Raw genomic sequence first — 14,745 nt, 5'->3', positions numbered from 1 at the left:
AAATTCATTACACAAGAGTGTGAAAAAAAGTACTCGTAAAGAATTTTCCACATGGATACCCCGAACAGCAGTGCAGCACGCAGTAATTCCATTCTGCACACTGAAACATACCAGAAGCCGCAGGGAATCCAAGCCAGTCCAGTGAGTAAATTCACTGATTTTTTTTTTTCCTTTAAAAAAATAAATAATAAATCAATAAGAAATAGATGAATTAACCCTTTGAGTGGCAGAGGGCTTGAACTAAACCATGCACAGCTCACCCCATCCTTTGGTACTTAAACACAACTTTCTATGAAACACTTAAAAGGAATCTTCTCTCGGTTTATTATTATTATTATTTATATAGCGCCAACAATGTACTCAGCACTTCTTACAACACATATATTCAAAGGGTCTGACAAAACTTAACCTTACCTTTTTACAACTGAAGTGCATGAATTAGCAATATACATGACATAAATCAAGCTGGGAATTTAAAATAAATAAAAAATAGCAAATTAAATTATTATTAATATGGCGATAAATATATTATTTCAAATATATATATGCTTTACATCAATTTATGACCTTCCCTGTAGCACTGTAAGCTTTGGTTTCTGCATTCATGCATGTTTACTTTTTTTTTTCCAATTTAAAAAAAATAAAAATAATAATATCTCGTATTTAAATCAATATTATTTATAGTAAAGTACGTTTTGTTCGTGCATATTAGAATAGCCAGTCTTTTTTTTCTGCGATATTATTTGATATTCCTAGCTTTTTTTTTTCTGTCTGCTTGAAACAATACTGTGTGTTTTGCTGCTGGGGGTGTGTATGTGTGTGTGTGTGTGTGTGTGCGTGTGTGTGTGCAGCTTTAAGAAAGAGGCGTATGGCTGAGAAATGACGCAGGAATGTTAATGAGTAACTCTTGAAGAAAAAAAAAGTCTTCCTCAGTGCACCATGTGTGGTAAGAGGGGCTTGGCTGCCACACTATTTAAACAGAGGAACAAGGGGAATCATTAAGATCAAACAGAAGATGCTCCATCACTGAGAGAGAGGGAGAGAAAGAGAGAGTGCAGGCTGTTACCTTAGAGAACCTTAAACAATAAGGGGGGGGAAAAACTGATTTAAGAAAATTATTTTTTGAAACTGAATCATAATAAGAGTTACATTTTGTAACAATTTTTTTTATTCTCTGTCTAGGACGTACAGAGCGCAGCTAGATTCAGGAATCCCCAGGGGATAGGTACAGGATTAACATTATTATTTTTTTTTCTTTAAGGATGTCCTCTTTCCCATTGTTTAGCGTTTTTTTGGTGACTTTGCTTGTTTTAACAAAAAGCAACCCACTGGATGAAGACAATATAAGCCTGTTAGTGATTTTGCCCAAGGATAATTCCTATATGTTTTCAATTAATAGGGTTGAACCTGCTATTGCATATGCCCTGAAATCCATAAAGGAGAATGATACGTTACTGCCAGGAGTACATTTCAATGTCACGTATAAGAACTCCGATTGCGGGAACATGGCATTGTTCAGCCTTGTAGACACGGCGATACATCTGCAGAAACCCGACGTGATCCTTGGTCCCGTGTGTGAGTATGCTGCGGCCCCCGTGGCCAGGCTGGCCTCACATTGGAATATTCCCATGATTTCGGCCGGTGCGCTTGCAGCAGCTTTCACGCACAAGGCTGAAGAATACGCGCATCTCACCAGAGTGTCACCTGCTTACTCCAAGATGGGCGAGATGTTCCTTGCCATGTTCAAATACCACCAGTGGGACAGGGCAATGCTCCTCTACAGCGACGACAACATGGAACGCAACTGCTACTTCACCATGGAAGGGGTTCACCTTAGCTTTAAGGAGGAAGGTTATTCCATGTCAGTCCAGAACTTCGATGAAACAAAACACGTGGATGCAGAAGAAATCGTGCGCTCCATAAAGAGTAAAGAGGAAAGAGGTAAGTGCAAGCCGGTGTTACGATGCATGGGTAGGGGGAATAGCCTGGAGCTTGACTTAATAACTGTATCTGTTAACTAGAGAAGCGGAAAAAAACGTATAACAATATTTATTATACAAAACCCTTTGATTAACTTCCCTTTACTGGCTTTTCCCCTTTGTGTCCGTAACATTTCGGAGGTAACACGTGTTAACTGTTACCAACCAAGTAAAGAGATTATTAACCCTTTACTTGCGTTGCCCACAGCTCTGGTATTCAGGAGGCAAAATATAATTGTATATAAGTGGAGTTGTAATGGTTTTTTGACCATAAACGCATAAAAAGGAGATCCTTTTAATTAGTGAAGTATTGATAGGGGTGAGTTGAAAAGGGGACTCCTTGCTGCTGGATGTAGAAAAGAAATACCAAGTTACTTTCGGTAATTGGAACTGTCAGTTACCCACCGGGAGCTGAGTTTTTAATAGAGGATTAGGCGCAAGATATTACAGGACAAAAAAAATGCCAAAATGCTCCAGGCATTTCTGTAATGTGAGCTACTGAGGTCTGCCCAAAAATGACAAATAAACACAAACCCTATTAAATGATCTAGATAAGATGACATGCTATTGCTGGAAAGGTAATTAACTCTTTAGTGCCCAAATACTTTAAAAAAATGTCTTAATGCTCACAAATTCTGGCACTTGTTTTGTATTTATCTCCTTTTGCGAACGGGGATTTTCCTAACAACAAGCTAAATGTCCCAGCTTTTTAGAATTAACCCCTTCAGTGCCTAAAGGTGGGGCACTATGCTCCTTGCATTGAAAGGGTTTCGGAGACTCAGAATCTAGCTGGTGGACAATGCCACGGTGTTACATGTTACCGGTGGCTGGGGTTGACCAAGGAGAAGGTTGAAAAACATTGTGCCAGACAGGATCTGGATAAGGTGCCACATTTTAGTGTATTATTACTCATTTTAATGGTCTTAGTTATTCGCCTCATTGAACATCAATACTAAGCACTGTAGTTTGCCCCTTCATGTCTGTGGAGCTACAGTCAGGCAATAAGTTTAACTCTATTATTGATGCATTCAATGGATCCTTAAAATAACTTCCATTGCTCAGTCCTCAGACACACATGGGTTAAAATGTCCCTTGCTCATGACGTACCCACAAACATACCCGTCGGTGAAATAACAGTGGTTCAGTAAGGTGGATCTTTTACCATGTTTGTATTATTTGTTCACAGTAACACGGTTATTTCTTGCAAACTTCTTTTCGTAGCAAGTGCCAGGGAGATGTGAGAAACGTTGTTCTGTAATACACTGCACACGGCATTGAATGGGTTAATGCACGCGCATACCTGCTATCTCTTTAAATGAGCTGACCCTGGGACCCTTCAGAATGTTAACCTTGTATTAGACTTCACCAAAACTTTATGCAGACCCTCTCCAGCAAGGGTTCTGATATCAATCCCTCTGGAATCCTTTGATTTACTGTACTCCTTAATCTACACACCTGCATTCAAGCAGGGACTATCATACTTCTAAGAAAACTGTCCATTTGAATGCTGAGATATACAATATGAAAGGGGTCAACTGCAGACAGCGTGACCTTGACAATGTGGCTATTTAACTCAAGACCCCCCAATTCCAGCCTCAAACACGCTCATACAGGTGCACCATATGGTAAAGTATTAGGGCAGCGAGGTACAACTAATGTAAAGTAAATATGCCTCCCCTATTGTTAATCGCATTCCTGTGATTCCAATCTGTCGCATTCCTGTTCTCCGCTCTCAAACTATAGGAAAAGGAGTTGGAAGTTGCAGTTCACACCGTAGGACAATGCATATGATGTGTTCAGCACAAACAAGCAACATCGTAATTTAGGATGTAATAAGAGATAAGTCCAACATTTTCAACCCTGGCTAGCTGGTTACCCATACTCAATCGAGAGCACGACTCCTCTTTTATAATTTGGCACTCTTAATCCTCTCCAGAAGAGGTGTGGTTTTTTTATTTTTATTATTATTATTATTTTATTAGCATCGCCTGCCCTCCTGGCACTGAAAGGGTTATTCATTTACCCAAAGCGCTAACTAGAAAGCAAAGTGATATCTAAGGTCATGGATTTAAAAAAAAAAATAGATCCACTCTTTCTGACTCAGTGTTGTTACCAATTTAGTTACTCCCTGGTCTGTATCTGAATTCGTAAGCATTTGCCAACATATTCAGTCTCTAGTTAACCTTTTAGCTGCCGCTTCGCACCATGATATCAGCGTGTTCGAAAGAGATGACTGAAGGGATTAAGAGCCCTTCTAAAAATATGCGGCTAATCCATTTCTCTTTTTAAGTTACAGGATGTATGTAAGCATATACATAAACATACATACGTCTGTCCAAACAGAATTATTTATCTTCATGGTTGGAATGTCCCTCCAGCAGTGAAAGATTAAATCAAATCCAATTTACATTATTTCATGGGAAGTTATTCAATTTGCGCTCCAGTTCCTCTGTATTTGGCATAGGTCCAGGGGAACCCTAACAGGACACTCTCGTTGACAAATTTCATTTTCTTGTAACTTTGTTCAAAATGCGAATTACATCAGACATATTCTGATGTATTCCCAACTGGCTTAACTGATCTGACAGATGGAATAAAACTTTAGGGGGTTAATATATATTTCTAATTCAAAAAATTATATATATATATAATTATGTAAATAATACATTTATTATAAATAAAATTATAAAGTGGGCATTAAACAAGTTCTTAAGTCACATACAGACGTCTATTAAGATCTGTGTTATGTGTCAGGTTACACGCTATTAGTAGTGTAGCTTCCCTCGTTTGGGTTTTTTTTTCCGTCCCAGTCATTTAAAACCCTAAAAATCCACGTTTTACATATGAGCTCTAACTGGCCCAGGGAGACGTCCTCTGGGGGGGGGGTGACTGGGGTGAATGAAGTGGTTTAAAACTAGATCATATAACGCGCAGCAAAAGTCACCCACTTCTACAAGGAGAGGGTGCTAATGCGCCAGGCGTGAGATTAGCTCCAGAAATAGACACGGACTGTCATGAGCAGGAAATACATTGAAGAACGATAAAGAAGGAACGGGAAGACTGGATGGCCAAGTGGTTTATTAATTACAATGCACATTTCTATCATTATCTAACAGCCACGGTAGTATTCGCACTCACGGATGTATCTGGAGGCCCATTCTCTTTAAACGCACCCAATAAAACTTCTCGATGTGCCGCTAATCACTCTGGTTATACTACTATTATCACTTCATACATTCCAGTACTTCCTGCCTTTGAGGAATTTCTGAAAATCCTATTATACTCGGGCATAGATGAAAATGTGTTTTCTTTTAAACCCGTTCTAGTCGCCCTACTCCAAGGGTAGCAAGCAGATCTTTGTTCTAAAACTCCTATCATGCACACTTAGTTGTATGCTGGGTGGGATTTATAGGTATACTAATTCCACGGAGACACACTGGGATCCAAGCTCCAACCTGCGCAGGGTATCTCTGCTCCTGTCACTCCAGGCTGTGGGTGCTGGACCCTGTGACAGTAATCATGAGCCCTGCCTTTTCCTTACAAGCGGAGAGCCATGCAGCTTCCGCACTTACTGACTGTAACGTGTGAGTGAAAAAGAGCTTCTTAGTGGCAGATCCTGTCATGTGACAGGAAATTAAAAGCTACCACTGCCAACACCCATCAAACTCTAGGAATGGACTCTGTTTCTGTAGGACAGAGAGCCAATGAACGAAGTAAGCCCCCACTTGGACCCCCACATTACCCAATACAACAAGCACTGTAAATGAGACAAATGAGACAAAGAAATGAGAAAATAGGGACCTGTTGCCTCCAGCAGCCCTAACAAAATTTACACTTTTCTGCCATTGTTAATCAATTCCTGAATTATACAAGTCTAGCCTACAGATTTAAAGTAATTCCGAACTAGCAAGGTGCATTTATGTAATATTCGGACTTCACACCTTCTCTAAGTTGGCATTATCGCCCACATCATCAAGTCCCCCTAGATTGTAAGCTCCTTACCTTTTGTTTCTGTCAGTCGAACTGGGATGAGCTACGGGTCCCATTTACTCATTATACAGCGCTGCGGAATATGATGGCGCTATATAAATAATTAATAACAATATTAATCCCTTTGGTTAATGCTGTCTTCTAAACTATGCACCAAAGACAATTGATTATCAGGCAGCTAAAGCGGCGGCTATTCTTAAAGGTACAGTCCGGCCATCATATGTACATTAACGTATATGATGGATGAGTATTCCCTTTAAATAATCATTTTATTCCTCCTGCAAATGCATGGCGGGATCCAGAATCCCCCCATATTCACTTGCTCCTTTGCCCATTAGTTAGCTAGCAGAGCTGTGGAATATGATGGTGCTGTATAAATCAATAAATAATAATAATTCACCATTCTAGAAATCCAGAATTGGGAAAAATATATGACTCTTTAAAGCCTTTAACCTTTTAAACCAATGTGGAGATAAAGATCAACTGATTAGAAGCAGGGATTAGTATTCTGTCTTCTGTTCCATTGAATAATGTGATTGATTATGGTTCTGTTCTCCGAGGTCAAAGCGTCCTTCTCAACTATTGTGTGTCTTATTTATGCGATTTTAATTGTTGTAAAATGAATGCCATGTCCCATCCCAGCATGTTGTACAAGACATGACTTGACAGAGATATATGGGAAGCAGGGCTCTTTGATCACACAGAAAAGTACTTTTTGGTGTGAAACATCTGTCAAATGCAAGCTTTCTGCAATCACATCTAGATGAGTTATATCCATTTGTTTCTACATTTTTCAAACTATAATACTGCCAACAGTAGTTTGCAGTTAGCTTTAGGTACATGTATAACTATAATATGTTTATTAAACTCGCATTTAATGGTTTAATAAGCAGAGTTTAATAACCGTGTTCTAACCTGTTAGAACAGAATTCTTTAGGGTCAAGTTTCTCCTCTTCTAAAAAGTGCAGTGGGTTTCTCCATGGCAGGCAGTTATTGACTGTCCCATTTTTCCCAGTATGTATGTATATATTGAATTGACAGACTAGATGGGCTGAATAGTACTTATCTACCATCAAATTCTATGTCCCCTCTTTAGGGCTGTAACTACCCCCGGGGGGGGGGTGAGGGGTGCTCTTGAGCTTCCCATTGGCAATGCCCCACCACCCCTGCTTCCTGAAGCTGATATGATGTCAGCTAATGATGGGACTTCCAACCCTAACAAACCAATCCAACCATCTGTTGGCTGCTAACCGTGGTCTCCTTCTTTTCTATCCATGGACACTTTCTCCAATCTAAGTTGTTGGGGGGGGAGAACTAGCCTATTTCAACACCTAGGCTTTTGAGCGTTAAAGTAATTTAAGTCTAGTCCTTCAAATTATAATTTTCATTTTTAAAGAATTTTGGAGTCCGTTACATTTTGCTGCATGCAAACTGGAGCTCGCATTCTTTAGTTACCGCAGTTAGAAAGTTAGACTTCAGTGAAGCAGCAGCCAATTGCATCTATGCAAAACATCCGTGTTCACATAGCACACATCTGATTGGCTGCTGCAATGCCTGTTGATCAGAATATAAATTCTGCTGAGCGTGTGAATGAAGCATGCCGCTGTATGCTCCCTGCTTCCAGTAGAAGCAGCTGGGGATGAATTAAATGAGACAGACATTTTATTTTCTAAATCCATTAAATAAATAATGTCTGCATCAACTTGCATACAGTCAAATGCGCTGGAATACACCCCAATGTGCATTTACAAGGAAATTGGGTCTGGATATGCCATTTGCTTCTGAATATTTAAAGAAAATGGCTCTTGTTGGGTTTAATGTATATACTAGCACAGCACTTGCATGCAAATATTTGGAAATATCAGTCTTGGAACAGGTGCAATCTCACCAATGTTATCTCCGTCTGCTGATTACATGTAAGCGCTGGCCCGACACTAATGATTATTAGCTACCTTTAGACCTAAGAAAGCATTAATTATTATGATCCAGAAAAATGCAGTCTTTATAACATGATATAATTAACATTATAATTGGTCGATATAATGCAAGTATGTATATAAAAATATACACTCGCAGGCCCATCTACATTCTGCATGAGGAAATCACCAGGATTCCTCAGCAGCATAACTCAATTTTTCTAACAATAACCAGTGAATTCATCATATTCTGCCAAATTTATCATTCTTTACCATATCTCATTCTGATGTAGTACAAGCATTTAAACTGAATAAATATTATGGAGGTTGCCAATTATACCAGGGTTTTTTGTTTTGTTTCTTTTTTAATCTCATTTGAGGATTATTTGGTCAGTGACAATAAATTAAATTCTAGCTCTCTTCTTATTGGCTGTTTTTTTAGCTTTGATTTTAATTGCACCGGAATGTTGTCTGTGATTCTCTGCCACTCTCATTATAGGCTTTCTCTAAACGGCAGGTCTCTGTGTATAATTGGGGGGGGGGGACAGATTGCCTAATCTCGTAGCTTTTACAGAGAGCAGGAATGGCTGACGTGGACTCAAATGGGCTCAAGCCGAGCACTTAACTCGCTATATAGGCTAATGAACTCGGCCTAGGAGGAGAGGGAGTCTGAGTGGAGCCAGCTAAAGTGTCTCCTTGCTTCTGTATTTTGGTCCTTGTGCTCATGAGCTCATTGAAGACATCTAGGGTGTCTTCATGGTGCTCACTGTGCATGAAGATACCCTGTCTTCATTTATAACTGAAAAAACAGGCTGGGAAATCTTCTAACTTTTCCAGAGACTAGAGCGGGTTGATGTCTGCTCGAGCCCAACACCTACCTTGGTCTGGGCTACTGGGCTTCGCCTTGTAAGAAAGAGAGTCTGAACCGAGCGGACTTAAATTACTTCGGTATTTTGATACTCATGCTCATCTCCACTTGTCTTGAAGCTACTGTCTGTGTTTCTTATTATTATTAAAAAAAACATATTTGAACACTTGACTGACCCCTTCATCCTTCTTTAAAGGACAACAGATTGAGCACAAAATGAAATAGCTAAAATAAAGTTTTAGACAAAGCTTTGAGGCTAATGTGCGAAATGGGAAGAGATAAGGTTATCACATTATACACATTGCTTCCACTAGTATCTTAAATATTAGCTGGAATAACAGAAACTCCTTCTGGCTCCTCTAATAAAGCGATGAAGATTATTGTTTTGGACCATGTCATATTCCCGCTGAGCGCTTATCCTATGTACTGTAGATAGCAAGAACTTGAAGTTCTTGTACTTTTTGGCTTGTACATCTGAGTTTCTGAATCCCAAATCATTGTTGATATGGACACACACCTATATCGAAATGAGGTCACCGGAACATCCTGCATTATGCGATCTTATGTAAATACAGACGCTTCTATGATTTCTATGCACAAGCAAGTTGAAAATACGAACTATTATCTTCTTACTATACATTAGACTGCAAAATAACCGCTGAGCTGCAATATTTGCTACCGACAGCTGACGTTTTCTGCCATTTCTAAAGTAAGGTTACAGTGAGCTTGTTTTTGTATTAGACCTCATATGAGATTATTTGTGCTGAGATTTCACAAACGTTTATATATATATATATATATATATATATATATATATATATATATATATATATATATATTTACACCCAGGGAGAGCTTGGGAATAAAAATCTGCCCCGACACTTTAAGGCCAGTGGCTGCCTGCTGGATACAAGTATATCGGTTTGATTCCTATGACGGAGGTGCTGCAGGTTAAGGAACGATCCTTGAATCCCAATGTATAACTCAATAAAAAAGATAAAAATAAGGACGGTCTTTTTAAAAAAAAAAGATTAATTTATTGTGCCAGCGTTTCAACCACAAACTGCCTTCTTCATTGCGAAACATACAGGTTTGTGGCTGAGACAGTATTTTTTGTGCAATTTATGTTTCTATTACTTATAATGAGCAATTCTGATGCAGAACGTGCAGGATCATTGGTTGCCGTTGCGATTTCATCATTTCAAGCACTTTGCCCCAGGATGGATCATTATACACAAATATAGAATAATCCATAGAGTAAAATGTAATAAAAATGATATCTCGGAAGCCACGCATAATCCAGGGGAATTTCCACAGTAAAGTACATTATTTAAATATACACCCAGTAATGTTAAAATAAATTATTATTTATATATACGGTATATATATTTATTTTTATATATATATATATATTATATATATATTCGACCAATAAGAGCCAAGAAGTGTGGCTGAACTTTTAAACAGAAGACAAATTGTCCACATCTTTCATGTTTCCTACACAACGGAACTCTGTGAAGGTCCATGGGAGAATGGTAGTTAGCGGTTCTCTGTTTAATGGAGTATTCACTTTGTTGGACATGGCCACTTTTTGACCCTGCCCATAGGCATTCCAGTGCTATAAGGGTTAAGTATGAAAAGACGTCCCTAGCTGTTAGATTAGATAAGAGACAATGCGTCAAAGTACTTTCTCCATTGATCAAATGTAGGCAAGGCATTCTTAATTGCGCGCCCCTTGACCCTATTTATGAGAAAGTTCTCATATTGCCCAGGGCAAAACTCTTTAGCGAGGAGGGCCTTTTAATAATGGCTCGATTTCAGCCACAGGAACAAGCTGCATTTCATGGCACACAGAACAATAGCGCATGTTATATCAGGAAGAATTACGAAGCTCCTCAGAACTACAATAGCAGATTCTTCATTACCAAACAACCATATTTTCTGTAAAAGTTTGTATTCCAAGTAAGTTAAAATATGCATAAAACTGCAGAAAATGCATAGATTTGATAAATACCCCATAACAACAAGTAGCGGAGATGTCTATACATTTACAAATATTTCCAAAAAATTATTCCAATACTTTTTATGTTTTGAAGTGACAAAATACTTAAACAGTGTCCTAAAAGTACATGCTTTTGTTACAAAATGGAATATCAGGATCTGTTACCCTTTTCCCGTCACAACGGTTCCATCTCAGATTTTTTTTGCACTGAACTAAAATAGGGTTTACGATTGGAGTTTCAAGTACTAGTCAATAACTTCAACGAGAATAGTTGTACTGTTCAATAAAAAAAAAAACAGGTTTTAGTAGCCAATGCCAATAGCATTTCTGGTTTAAATTGCCTCTGACCTACACCATGGCCTCACTGTGCGCATGGGCATTGAAACAAGTCCAAGACAAGCTGATGATGAACAGTTCATCCCAACCGGAAGGCCTTTTTGTTACATTGTATTTTATTAATTCAGCAGATTCCATAGGAATTCTCAAAAATCAAAAAATAAAGTTAAAATATGTCCAATGTAATCAAGGATATTTATTATATGATAGATATAGTAGAAAAAATAAGTTTTTTTCCCCAAGAACTATATTTAATATATATTATATATATATATATATATATATATATATATATAAGTCACAATTCATCAAAGATATAACCGTGTCACATATTAGTGGTGCCACAGAAGATGTGGGCATGATCCGTACAAGTTTAGGATTTGGTTCTTGTACAATTTGGTTCTTGTGACCTCATCTACACATTGTCTTCTGTGTTTAGTTTAAAAAGTGTCTAAGTAGTCTTAGTGCCTTGGTGTACAGAGCTTTCTGGCTTTACCTCAACCCTTGTGAAACTCATTAAATAATGGACTCAATAATTTTCCAAAAGGCAGATGGTCTTGCACACATTGCAAAATTCAGCCTTTTCATATTTTGACATATACATTGGGAAAAAAACATACTGGACATCAGTTTTAGGTTTTTACAGAACAGCTTCCCAACATAATGTACAACATCAAGGCTACTGGCTTATGGTTGTCTTCAATTTTAGAACCATACTGGGCTTAACACTTCACTGCTCCTTCTGAAATGATGCTTGAGATGCAAACATACTCTCAATAATCTTTTTAAACATGCTTGTACTCAACAAGATCTGGGTAATAGTTACTAATGTCCCAGACCCTCAATGGATAGTTTTTAGGATCTCCCTTGAAGATTGCAGGAGGTTGAGAAAGTCTTAAGTGTTGAAGGATGCTTGAGAGCTGGCGATGAGGAACTATGTGTCTTTCTATGTGATTACCAACTATCTGAGTACTTAATGTAACAGGGATATGTGATAAGCTGAACGTGATTCAGTTGTATTTATTCTTAGTTACACATAACTATGATGTGATAAATAACAATGCTTTACTTTTTGACATCCACTCATTTGCAACAGATGCCCAAACAGTTGGACATCCCAGATATGTACTAGAACATGAAGTAGAAAATTAAATGTTGGCAGTGTTTCCCAAGAAGTCATTTTTTTGTCACGTTTACCAACGCTGTGGATGAGTTGTAAGCGTTAATCAGCAGATCATCTCACCTATAAATGTTCTGTATCCTAGATATGTCATACCGTGGTTAGTTTAGTGTCTTTTTTTTTTTTTTACCGCAGTGTTCCAGACAATCAAAGTGTTTTATTTACTGAATTCACTAACTTGACATTTAAGAAACCCAAAAATGTTTAACAAAACTGTGAACATTTTACAAATATTAATTTTGAGGTCCTTATTTGCCTTTTAAAACAAAATCTGAATAATGTGGTTGCATTATGTTCTGTCCTTTCAAGCTTATGCAACGGCTTCATAAATGGTTTATGTCAACTTGATATCTTTGTTTTTCTTTCCTTCTCTATCAGTGGTGATAATGTGTGCCAGGGGAGACACTGTCAGGAACATCATGTTAGCCGCACATCGGCAAGGAATGACAAGCTGTAACTACGTCTATTTCAACATCGAACTCTTTAACAGCTCAACCTATGGTAAGCATATTTGGGTTAAAAAAAAATCTGAATCTTCAGTATAATTTAAAATACAATCTATAATAATCCAAGGCATTGATTGTTCAGGGAACAAAGTTGCCCCAAATTAGTGGGTAATATTAAAAATTATAACAAACTTAAGGGTTGTCACACCGGATGCATGCTAATCTTAACCTCAGTATCTCTTAACTCAATTGTACATTTGGACTTCGTTGGATCTTTTGCTAATCTGGCTCAATGCAGGGTTTGTTTCGAGTTGCTTAGTAAAGCAATGCTTAGTAGAAACTTGATGTAACCCAGTTTATGGTGAAATGGTGTGTTGTTAAGCTTTGGACTTGAATCTTCTTTGAAATCAACATGGAGTCAGTGGGCTTGAGCCTACTTCCTGCCTTGGCCCATCATGGTGTGAAGGGACAGGGTTTTCTTTATCATGGGGCAAAAAGAGGCAGCTGCCCAAGGCCAAGTAAGGACCCTGAGGAGTTCTCCATTGGGTCTGCTCCACAGCCTTCAGGAACACCTCTCCAAGAGTACTCCTTGCTCACAACCTAATGGTGGAAAGTACTGGTATATGACAAAATATTCCCGTGCCCAGCATCAGGCACCACACAGAACATGAGGAACGGGTAATATTGAAGAAAATACATTCTCTAAGAAGCTTTCTCTACCAAGTAAAGCAAGGATAGCCGCACAGTTGAGAAATGTGGCATTCGGAATTATAGTCATTCAATGGTTTAACTTTAATAGATCCTAGTTGCAGTGATAAAAGCCTAGAAACAGAAAGAATTTGGCATTCATCCCATCTAGTTTCCCCATATTTAACTTCTGTAAAAACCTCAAACCTTAGTGGGTCTTTGGTCTTGTGTTAGATTCAGGATTACCATATCCCTTGCATGTTTAAATTATCTTACTGAGACCACCCTCTCAATGAAGTTCCTTACATTCCATCTGATAGTTCTAGACTTAAATGAGACCCCTGGTATTTTTTTTTTCTTAAATCTGTCCCAATAAACAAGCAGAAGATAAAAAAGAAATACTGTCAGTAATGAATTAATTACGGAGAGATCATGATGAAAAAACATTCTGCTATTTGCTATGGTTACTGCATCACTTTAACCTCTCTGTACCCCATTTCTTTTTATGCATATGTATTGTACGCTTTCATAAAAAATAGATGGTTTTCCAGCAATTAACTAAACATAGCAAGGAAAGCAAAGGGGCGATTTCTCTCCAGCACAAGATCCTGTATTTTATTAAACCATTCGCTTGAAACGAAGGCTCACAAGGATGCCATTAATCTTTAATTGCCGTAACAGGTACTATTGAGATGCAAGGTTTTGTTTTTTTTAAATATGCCGCATGATTACGTTCCAAGGACACTCTATTTAGTGACCTGTAAATAAGTCACAACTCTTTCAATAGCCAGCTGTTACTTGTATCTTATTTGCCAAAGTTCTGCTGAAAGGTTAAGCCTGATCCTGTTTTTATAGCCTTGTAAGTTGTCAGCAAAAGAGCTTAAAGTGATTTAACGAAGCCTGGGCGCTTAAAAAACGCTAACGTTCACGTCAATCATTAAAGTTGATGTGTCTTTGGCAACAAAAGTTTTGAAGTGTAAATTATTTTCAGTAACAATATATACTATATGGACAATAAGGATACAAATAAAAAAACAGAAGGTGTGGAGACATAGGTAAGAGGTGTTTTAATTGGGGTTGAGGTTGGTCACCCACAATAAGTGGCTATTCCCTGTTGATTTTGCAGATAGTTCTATCATATCCTCCAAAATCTTTGGAGTCCTAGGAGAAATTAGGGGGGACACCGCCTGCACTGGCCAAATCAAGGCAGAATTTATTCGGGGGGAACTTTCCCTATACTGACTACTCTATAAGTAGGCTCGAGATTGATGGAAGAGAACCCCTATTGTGTAGGTGATACACAAAAGTTATTTTCAACTATCCTGCCTCTCCATAGCTCCA

At 38.2% G+C, this 14,745-nt stretch overlaps 1 protein-coding gene across 1 annotated transcript in view; it reads left to right on the top strand.

The window, feature by feature from the left end:
- Positions 1-1,262: 1,262 nt before the first annotated feature.
- Positions 1,263-14,745, top strand: part of LOC149284249 (atrial natriuretic peptide receptor 3-like) — a 49,118-nt gene continuing 35,635 nt past the window's right edge. The window contains exons 1-2 of the mRNA XM_089497013.1: positions 1,263-1,941; positions 12,650-12,772. Of these exons, the coding sequence (XP_089353139.1) occupies positions 1,263-1,941; positions 12,650-12,772 (802 nt within the window). The remainder of the gene's footprint in view (positions 1,942-12,649; positions 12,773-14,745) is intronic.

The sequence above is a fragment of the Sceloporus occidentalis genome, unplaced genomic scaffold (assembly GCF_023333645.1).
Source record: "Sceloporus occidentalis isolate IW3139 unplaced genomic scaffold, rSceOcc1.0.p SCAF_97, whole genome shotgun sequence".
In the NCBI taxonomy this organism is placed as follows: Eukaryota; Metazoa; Chordata; class Lepidosauria; order Squamata; family Phrynosomatidae; genus Sceloporus; species Sceloporus occidentalis.
The sequence above is the reverse complement of the archived record's forward strand: the minus strand, read 5'-3'. Positions and strand labels throughout refer to the sequence as shown.